The sequence below is a fragment of the Pelophylax lessonae genome (genome assembly GCF_965119305.1).
Source record: "Pelophylax lessonae genome assembly, chromosome: 4".
In the NCBI taxonomy this organism is placed as follows: Eukaryota; Metazoa; Chordata; class Amphibia; order Anura; family Ranidae; genus Pelophylax; species Pelophylax lessonae.
The window spans coordinates 410,305,033-410,316,041 of record NC_138771.1 but is presented as its reverse complement, the minus strand read 5'-3'; the positions used below and the strand labels follow the sequence as shown (position 1 = coordinate 410,316,041).

The 11,009-nt window shown below is 41.5% G+C and overlaps 1 protein-coding gene across 1 annotated transcript in view; it reads right to left on the bottom strand.

The window, feature by feature from the left end:
- Positions 1–720: 720 nt before the first annotated feature.
- The window catches only part of SLC25A48 (solute carrier family 25 member 48), a 98,530-nt gene continuing 88,241 nt past the window's right edge, over positions 721–11,009 (bottom strand). The window contains exon 7 of the mRNA XM_082252705.1: positions 721–1,137. Coding sequence (XP_082108831.1) covers positions 1,021–1,137 — 117 coding nt within the window. The 3' untranslated portion in view covers positions 721–1,020. The remainder of the gene's footprint in view (positions 1,138–11,009) is intronic.

Genomic DNA, 11,009 nt, shown 5'->3' with positions numbered 1-11,009 from the left:
AGTGTTCTCAGTAGGCGCACAATGCTAGGAAAGGATATAGTTTGTTTGGCCAGCTTGGTCCATGCAGGTGCCATACAGGTGCCATGCATAATCATTACTCTTTTAGAGCACCTTGGAAGCCAGGGAATTTGAAAATTTAGTTATGCTGCTAGGAAGATGGTGAATTGGATATGCAGGCAGACATGTTTTTGATGAATACCTCAGTGATGACAGATTGCTTTTTTTTTCCCAAACAAAGGTCAATTTTAAATTAATTCAGTGCTGAGATACAAGTGTAGGGTGCCATGGATTACATCCTTCTAAAAATACTAACTTCCTGGTTGTCCATCCGGATTTGACTAGCATAGTTTCTGAGTCACTGACTAACTTTAAGCTAGGGGATTCAGAATAATGTCAGTACTCCTAAACTATGCTAACACTTCAACTGTTGGATTTATGGACAGATCAGTTAAGCAAGCCTTGTAGTGGTAGACTTGTAGTCTTTCCACCCATGAAGGGACCTTTTTAGCCTGTTCATTAATCTGGGCATCTGTCTAGCTATAGAATTCAGAAATATGTTAAAAGCCACTCATTTTCCCAAGTAACTAGAAATCAGTTGAGTCATAATACATTTGGGAAATAAAATTAGTGCATTGCAAAAACTAAAGCCCATGACATAAAAAGGTATTCTGATTATTCCAGGTTCACCGAAATGACAGACAAATACTATTAACCCACACGTTTCATAAGCCTCTTCTTTATTTTTGGTAACATACAAAGTAATGGAACAAGACTACAGTACACTCCTGATATCTGATTGTAGATGCGTGATTAGGATCTTGACCTCATCTCTGTGACGCAACGACTCAAAACTTTCCTACCTTTTTCACTATCATTAAGTGTGTGGTAGGAAGAAGTTTTTCTACATGGCTTCCTTGCTAAACACCTTAACAAACAAGGGAGTTTTCATGGCAATAAGAAACTAAAAACCAGTCAGCGTGCAATTCGTAGTATTACAACTTCTTCATGCCTGTGTTTCTACTAGTCAGATTCCTTTCTAGTCTTCAAGGCTTTCAATGAAAGTTCATAGGTCAGAAACATAGCAGCACTCATTGGGAATCCACGTATGGCGTTGACTGTCATTCCCCTAAAAAAGACCTAAAATAATATATAGATATGTGTTATATGTGAAATTCAAAAAAAGGATTTTTACAACTAGTTAAACCATGCATATTTCATATATCCACTACAGCTTCCTACCGCAGGGTTGCTAAAAATAATTCAGTCCACCCAATAAAACATTTGTTTCCTGAGAAGTTCTGTTGACTTTGTCTGGGATGCTCCATAGACATCTCACTTGATTATAGTTTAGAATATTTTATTACAGCCTGATTATACTTTCTTTAGAAGGACATGAACATTTTTAAACTGGCCTAATGGACCGACAGATGAGCTCTTTGCTGAAGTAAATATTAACCACAGGAGGCTGAAGATGGCCACATGGTGTCAGGAATGCCACACACTGAGATCTCACATGAAAATGGCTGTAGGTAAGTTATGACATATATGACCTACTGTGAGTGTGCTGAAGGCAGGGGAGGGGAGAAAAGAATATGCGCACTAAGGAACCAAAACAGCAGTATGGCTTTACTACAGCCATACCACTGCTTTAATCAAAAAACTGAAAAACCCACAGCAGAACATCTTTGGTGTGCTTTACAAATAGGTTTAACGATTTGCTTGTTTTGGAATTTCAAAGCATGAATGGAAAATAATTCTCTGGGATGAGAGACCAGTCACATGACTTGTGAAAGTCATGTGAGCAGCATCTGCTACCATTACAGAGTGTTCTATTCCGCAATATGCTGCAGTCCTCATAAAAGGAAGGCACACTGCAGTGTCCAGCACTAGGGATAATCAAACTTTTCAAAAGTTCGGTTCGGCCAGAACATCTAAACTTCGCGAAAGTTCGGCCCGGATTTCAGAACCCCATTGAAATCAATGGGACCCGAACTTCGGTAATCAAAAAAACACCATTTTGAAGCCCTAAAACCCAATAAATGCCCCTAAAAAGTGCCTAGGGTTCTGGGTCATACCCCAGGGACTTTTAATCACACAAAAAAAAGTTCTTAAAAATTGTCATTTTTGATAGAGAGCCAATTATTGAAAAAAAAAAATAAAATTTCTTTGGATTTAGTATCTGGGGGGTCTAAAAGGTGTACCTGTGAAGTTTCAGCTCTGTAGCATGTCCAGAACCATAAAAAAAAGATTGTTTGTATTAGGTCACTTATAGAACAGGTTAGTGGCTTCGCTCTTTTCACACATTGCCGGTTTAGTAGCAAGCGTTTTTTTGGGCATTTTTTGGGGTCTTTTCAGGCAGGCAAAACATCTGAACTTGTGTATACGGGTATATATACACACATACTTATATGTATATATACACCTAGACATATGTAGGTGTGATAGTAGCAGAAATATATGCTTGCGCTAATGAAATCATTTACACTAATATGGCTCCGCTCCTATCACACCTATATATGTCTAAGTGTAAAATACATATAAGTATGTGTGTATATATACCACTATACACAAGTTCAGATGTTTTGCCTGCCTCCAAAGAACCCAAAAAAATGCCCAAAAAAACGCTAGCGCCCAAAAAAAATGCCCAGGTGTGTTGTTGCAGGCATTTTTTTGGGGTTTTTGGAGGCAGGCAAAACATCTGAACTTGTGTATAGTGGTATATATACACACATACTTATATGTATTTTACACTTAGACATATATAGGTGTTATAGGAGCGGAGCCATATTAGTGTAAATGATTTCATTAGCGCAAGCATATATTTCTGCTACTATCACACCTATATATGTCTAGGTGTATATATACATATAAGTATGTGTGTATATATACCCGTATACACAAGTTCAGATGTTTTGCCTGCCTCCCAAAACCCCCCAAAAAATGCCTGCAACAACACACCTGGGCTTTTTTTTTTTGACGCTAGCGTTTTTTTGGGCATTTTTTTGGGTTCTTTGGAGGCAGCCAAAACATCTGAACTTGTGTATAGTGTTGTATATACACACATACTTATATGTATATATACACCTAGACATATATAGGTGTGATAGGAGCGTAACTATATTGGTGTTAATTATTTCATTAGCGCAAGTAGTGTTTTCTGCTCCTTTCACACCTATATATGTGCAGGTGTATATATACCCCCTATACACATGTTCAGATGTCATGCCTGACTCCAAACATGTGCTCAAAAAATCCCTATAGATGCCTGCAGCCAAAAAGCAAGCTGACAGGGGCGAAGCCATATTACTGCAGCGAAAGTGACTTGAGAGAAACTAGCTTTTCTCTATAGCGGTCACCCTGATATGGAAGGGTTTGGTCACCCTGCCATAGCAGTCACTGTCAGTTCACCCTACACTACATTACGGTCACCCTGATATGGAAGGGTTTGGTCACCCTGCCATAGCAGTCAGTTAACCCTACACTACATTACGGTCACCCTGACACTTCACACTTTCCCTACAGAAACTAAATTTTTGCATCTAACTAAAGTGTAAAAGAGCACCCTAACTACACTAGATATCCCTTTCCTCACACTAATAAATGCTAAATGACACTTTTAAAGTAAAATTAACAGAACTGCTTCCACTCTCTTCCATGTCCCTGTATAACAATGCTAGGAATTTGGCGGGGGCTATCTGGGGGGCGTATTCACTAATGATTGGACTATGGACCCCCTAGTCACTAGAATTCTCCTGCCCCCTCAATTGGCTTTTGCTAATGGTTCTGGTCCAATCACAGGCTTTTAAAGCCCATTTCCTGAACCATTGCATTTTGGTCGGTTCTGGTTGCCGAATTCCGAACTTTTTCAGCAAAAAGTTCTAAATTCGGCCGAACCTCGAACACCCAATGTTCGGGTCGAACCGATGGTCGACCCGAACCGTTCGATCATCCCTATCCAGCACATCACAGATAACATATAGCAGCTCTCTCTTTTAAATAGGGTTTTAATGTGTACTTTGAACAAAGAATAGTCATAAGTCAACTGTACATATAACAGAAAAGACATTCTAATAAATTATGGTGCTTTATTACTACAAAATTATTGCTACAATTTCACAGAAAAGATCCTTCATTACAGAGTTACAACACCCCAATATATTGCCCCTGGGTGAAAATTCAACACTATCCAGAAATAGCAGGTTAAAACAAAATAATTTGTTTTCATAAATTATGACCGTACCGTATGATATGTAAGCTTCAAATACAAACTAAAAAAACAAAACACTGGTAAGGGAATGAAACATATAATACTTCTATGAATTAGAAATATAAGTAACACATTTAACCTCTACTTTAAAAAGTTTTTTCAATTACTGGATTTATGGATTTAGGAAATAAATATTGAGAGAGAATTACTTTTGGAGGAATTCTTCCCTAGCCTCAGTGAAACTGTGTCTATGCCTTGCAACTGTCTCAGATGGGAATGAGGGACACCTATTAGCAATAAGATCTAAGGATAGGACATACCCCCCTATCACATCCCCTTAAAGGAGAATTGTACAAAAAAAAATGATTGGTTAAACCCACAAGTGCTTTTTGCTACTACTATTCCTTTATTTTGCCTTTCAGAATTTACAAATGCAGCAATTTAGATATTGGATGAAGGATTTAGAACTGGGAAACACTTTTTGATTGATAAGCAGTGCATTTTATATGCAGCAATATAGATCAGATCAAAATAAGGAGCACATGAGAAGGAAAGAGGGTCAGAGGGACTTTGTTCCAAATCAGGGACAGTGCCTTGAAATCAGGAACAGTTGGGAGGTATGTGTGTCTATTTTAGGCATCCAGTTAGGTTGAAAAAACAATTCTAGGGAACAAGCAAAACCAATCCGTGAACTACTAAACTACTAAACCTACAGTATCTCACAAAAGTGAGTACACCCCTCACAATTTGGAAAATATTTTATTATATATTTTCATGTGACAACACTGAAGAAATGACACTTTGCTACAATGTAAAGTAGTGATTGTACAGCTTGTATAAGAGTGTAAATTTGCTGTCCCCACAAAATAACTCAACACACAGCCAATAATGTCTAAACCACTGGCAACAAAAGTGAGTACACCCCTAACTGAAAATGTCCACAGTTGGCCAAATTAGCCATCTTCCCTCCCCAGTGTCATGTGACTCGTTAATATTACAAGGTCTCAGGTGTGGATGGGGAGCAGGTGTGTTAAATTTGGTGTTATCACTCTAAACCAATGGCAACAAAAGTGAGTACACCTATAAGTGAAAATGTCCAATTTGGGCCCAAAGTGTCAATATTTTGTATGGCCACCAAATTTTTTCCAGCACTTCCTTAACCCTCTTGGGCATGGAGTTCACCTGAGCTTCACAGGTTGCCACTGTAGTCCTCTTCCACTTCTCCATGATGACATCACAAAGCTGGTGGATGTTAGAGACCTTGTGATCCTCCACCTTCCGTTTGAGGGTGCCCCACAGAGGCTCAATAGGCTTTAGGTTTGGAGACATGCTTGGCCAGTCCATCACCTTTACCCTCAGCTTCTTTAGCAAGGCAGTGGTCATGTTGGAGGTGTGTTTGGGGTCGTTATCATGTCGGAATACTGCCCTGCGGCCCGGTCCCTGAAAGGAGGGGATCATGCTCTGCTTCAGTATGTCACAGTACATGTTGGCATTCATGGTTCCCTCAATGAACTGTAGCTCACCAGTGCCAGCAACACTCATGCAGCCCCAGACCATGACACTCCCACCACCATGCTTGACTGTAGGCAAGACACACTCGTCATTGTACTCCTCACCTTGTTGCCACCACACACGCTTGACACCATCTGAAGCAAAAAGGTTTATCTTGGTCTCATCAGACCACAGGACATGGTTCCAGTAATCCATGTCCTTAGTCTGCTTGTCTTCAGCAAACTCTTTTGTGGGCTTTCTTGTGCATCATCTTTAGAAGAGGCTTCCTTCTGGACGATACATTCATGCAGACCAATTTAATGCAGTGTGCAGCGTATGGTCTGAGCACTGACAGGCTGAACCCCCACCCCTTTAACCTCTGCAGCAATGCTGGCAGCATTCATACGTCTATTTGCCAAAGACAACCTCTGGATATGATGCTGAACACATGCACTCAACTTCTTTGCTTGACCATGGCGAGGCCTGTTCTGAGTGGAACTTGTACTGTCAAACCGCTGTATGGTCTTGGCCACTGTGCTACAGCTCAGTTTCAGGGTCTTGACAATCTTCTTATAACTTGGGCCATCTTTATGTAGAGCAACAATTCTTTTTTTCAGACCCTCAGACAGTTCTTTGCCATGAGGTGCCATGTTGAACTTCCAGTGACCAGTATGAGAAAGTGAGAACGAAAAAACTAATTTAACGCACCTGCTCCCCATTCACATCTGAGACCTTGTAACACTAATGAGTCACATGACAACGGGGAGGGAAAATGGCTAATTGGGCCCAATTTGGACATTTCCACTTAGGCGTGTAATACTTTTGTTGTTAGTGGTTTTGACAATAATGGCTGTGTGTTGAGTTATTTTGACGGGACAGCAAATATACAATGTTATACAAGCTGTACACTCACTACTTTACATTGCAGCAAAGTGTAATTTCTTCAGTATGGTGTATTAGACTTATGCGCTAAACAGAGGTAAACGACACCAAGGAAACTGCAAACAGAAACCGAAATCAAACGTGGAACTCCTCCGAGCAAGCAGCTAATTTGATAGTGTCCCCACTTATCACAATCATAGTAAAAGCAAAAAAATCAGCGCTTAACTCTAAATGAGGTGGACCACTCTATGTGTCTTCAGTACTAACTACTCAAAAACCTTAAATGTCACATGAATCCAAAAAACCATATAATTATGCAATTGAACTTCTAAAGGCGGATGTGAAGATGTGTAAAATCCCAGTAAACGTGATAATAAAAAACAATAAAAGAATATTTCTCAAAGTGATGTGTGCTTAATCCAAATGTATGTGATGTTTAAGAAATGGCTGACAGGTGGAAAATAAATAATACCTGACAGGTGAAGGGTAAAATACACAAAAAAATGTCTACTCAATATGGTGACAATGAGCAAAATAATTCATGTAAGAATAAATAAAAAATATTGTTCAAATAACAGTAAAAGTGATCTCAATCCAAACAAAGGAAATATCGACCGCCGGACTGAATCTTTAAAAGTGCAACTGTGCTAAACATAAGGTGCATGTGTGTCCATACATAAGGCTTCAATCAGTCCAATCCGGTCATTAAAGTGCAAGGTGCCTTGAAATAAAGTGATCAATACGAGTGCAAACAATGAGTGAAGTCCAAAACACAGCAAAGTGGATGTGACCCGGTGAGCTTTTGGCTTTTCACCACGTTCCCACCACTCTATACCCTCTGCCAGCATCCGCAACCCACAGAACCTAGTCTCCATTCCTCTTCTTCCCAATACCAACCTCCCCTTCTCCTGTGCTCTCTGGAACGCCCGCTCTGTCTGTAACAAACTCACCTCTCTCCATGACCTCTTCATCACAAATTCTTTTAACCTACTCGCCATCACCAAAACCTGGCTTCATAATTCCGATACTACTTCTCCTGATTTCCTCTCCAATGGTGGCCTTCTCTGGACTCACTCCCCTAGACCAAGTGGACATAAGGGAGGTGGAGTGGGAATCATTCTAGCCCCATGCAGCACTTATCAGGTACTTTACCCATCTCCCTCTCTGACTATCTCTTCTTTTGAGACGCATTATATTCGTCTATTTTCTCCTGTTTCTTTAGGAACCGTTGTCATCTACCGCCCCCCTGGGCTGGTATCAAACTTCCTTGATGACTTCTCTGCCTAGCTACCCTACTTTCTCGCTTCTCAAATCCCCACAATCATTCTTGGTGACTTCAACATCCCTGTTAATGCCAATACTACTACTGCTTCTAAACTTCTCAGTCTAGCCTCATCTCTTGACCTGAAGCAATGGATACAGTCTCCTACACACTCCACTGGCAACACCCTTGACCTTGTCTTCTCCTATCTATGCACTCCAAGCAACCTCTCCAACAAACCTCTCCCACTGTGTGATCACCACCTTATTCGTTTCGCTCTCTCCCTGTCTTTCACCTCCTCTCCCTCCAACCGCCTTACATTTACCTGTAGAAATCTTCGCCACATCAACAATTCTCTTCTCTACTCTGCTACTGACCATCTATTTGACAAAATCTCACCCCTGTCATGCCTCAACCTAGCCACTTCCATCTATAACAGCTCACTGTCCTCCTCCCTAGACAAGCTTGCTCCCCTCACTACATGCAAATGTTGGCCCCAACTGCTACAACCCTGGCAAATAGATGACACCAGAAGTCTCAGAAAATGTAGCCGCGGTCTTGAGCGCCTGTGGCATAAGTCTATGTCCCCAGAAGACTTTAACCAATATAAATCTGCCCTCCTAAAATACTATTCCTGCCTCCTCACTGACAAGCAAACCTATTTTATCACGCTCATTCAAACATTCTCATCTAGTCTCCATCATCTCTTCTTTACCTTTTAACTCTCTACTCTGTCCCCCACCAACTCCACCCTCTAACTCACTTACTGCCCAGGAGATCGCCAATCACTTCAAAAATAAGACTGATACAATTCGCGAGGAGATCTCCAATGTGTAGAAACCTCCTCCACTTAACAACCCATGTCCACAGGTACAATCATTACTTCCCTCGTTCAACCCTACTAGTGTTAATGAGGTTGCTGGACTTTTATCTAACACCCATCTAACCACCTGTCCCCTGGATCCTTCTCCCTCACACATGCTTCACCCTCTGACTCTATTCTACACTCTTTAACTCACATCTTCAACCTCTCCCTCTCTTCTGTCATCTTCCCCAACTTTCTAAAACCTGTGCTAGTCACACCCATCCTTAAGAAGCCCTCACTGGACCCCACCATTCTTCAAAATCTACGACCCTTCTCCTTACTCTCCTTTCCTTTACAACTGACTGAGCGACCATCTGACTAAGATCAAACTGCTTGAGCCCTTTCAGTCTGGATTTCACCCTCAACATTCCACTGAAACTATTAAAAATAGTGCAGCGCTAAAAAAACCTAAATAAATAGGAGGGATACCGTGGCAAATATATATGTGTATATATATGTATCAATTAAAAAAGTTCATGAAATTCATGACTGACAGTCCAAAGAGGCCAGTATTCCCAGAAAAAAGAAGCCAAGAGATCAAGCAAGGAGGTAAAGGTGGCTGAAAAGGTTGATGAACATACTTCACACCCTAGGTAATACAGGGATCTCCTTACCAGAATGGAAAGACCACCAAATTATAAGCGGTCAAATAGGCATCTCATCCCACTCAGGGGACTCCAAATCAGTTTCCAGGACACAACAATAAAATCCCCAGATGCTTCAGGTCACCAGAAGCAGAACAATCATCAATCGTTTGTAAGAAAAAGAGGAGAACTCCAATAGTGCATTAAAAGACTAAATTTAATAGTAACACACATAAACCATTACACTCACGATGGGCAAGATGTCATGAAGCATTCAGAAAGTAACACTGGGGCACCACAGTGGCGTTCTTGTAGGCTTCGTTCAGCACAAGCCTGGCTTCAAGGAGGAGAATGGAACGTCCTCCATTCACAAGCCAGGGGGCGTGATCATAAGCGTGATCCATTCTACCTATCCCAATGCACCTCAGTGCTACTTACAACTCTCCTACCTCCTCTCCTCTTCCTTTCTCTGTAGAGGTCCCCCACAGTTCTGTTCTTATACTGCTCCTTTTCTCAATCCACACCTCCTCCTTAGGTCAGCTGATTGCCTCCCATAGCTTTCAATATCATCTCTACGCTGATGACACCCAAATCTATCTCTTCACCCCTCAGCTCACTCCATCGGTCTCCTCACGCATCACTAACTTACTAACAGACATATCAGCCTGGATGTCACATCACTTCCTCGAACTCAACCTTTCCAAAACCGGGCTCATGATATTTCCTCCCCCACGTTTTTCTTCCCCTGATTTCTGTGTCAAAATCAAAGGCTCAACTTTCAACCCGTCCCTCCATGCCAAGGTCCTAGGTGTAATCCTGGACTCTGGACTATGCTTTCGGCCACACATCCAGTCACTGTCCAAAGCTTGTCGCCTCAACCTCTGCAACATCTCCAAGATACACCCCTTTCTAACCAACGACACCACAAAGCTTCTAATCTTATCATCTCTCGTCTCAATTATTGCAACTCCTTTCTCATTGGCTTACCTTTAAAAAGTCTATTCCCCCTTCAGTCCATCATGAACGCTGCTGCCAGGCTCATCCACCTTACAAATCACTCTGTGTCTGCTACCCCTCCTTGCCAATCCCTCCATTAGCTGCCACTCAACCTATGAAATAAATTCAAGTTACTAACCATAACTTACAAAGCCATCAATAACTTGGCACCCAGCTACATCACTAACCAGGTCTCAAAATAACAACAAACTCGCTCTCTTTGTTCTTCCAAGGACCTCCAGCTCACTAGCTCCCTTGTCACCTCTTCCAATGCTCACCTCTAGGACTTCTCCCCAGCCTCTCCCATCCTCTGGAATGCTCCACCCCAATCTGTCCAACTAACTCCTACTTTGTCCACTTTCAGATAATCCTTAAAAACACATCTCTTCAGAGAAACCTATCTGGCAACCACCTAACAACTGTACTTTTATTTTCTCCATCAGCCCATCCCCCACAGTTATTACCTCTTGTATCTCTTGACTCTCCCTCTTAGATCATAAGCTCTAACGAGCAGGGCCCTCTGATTCCTACTGTATTAAAGTGTATTGTATTTGTACTGTCTACTATAGATGGACGAACATCGGCCGGGGCGGTTCGCGAACGTCAGCTGCAAATTTTCTCAAAAGTCAGCGAACCGCAAGTTCGCGGCGGGCCCCATTGACTTTAATGGGAGGTGAACTTTAAAAACCTTTAGGTCATATTTGCAGCCACAAAAGATGTACT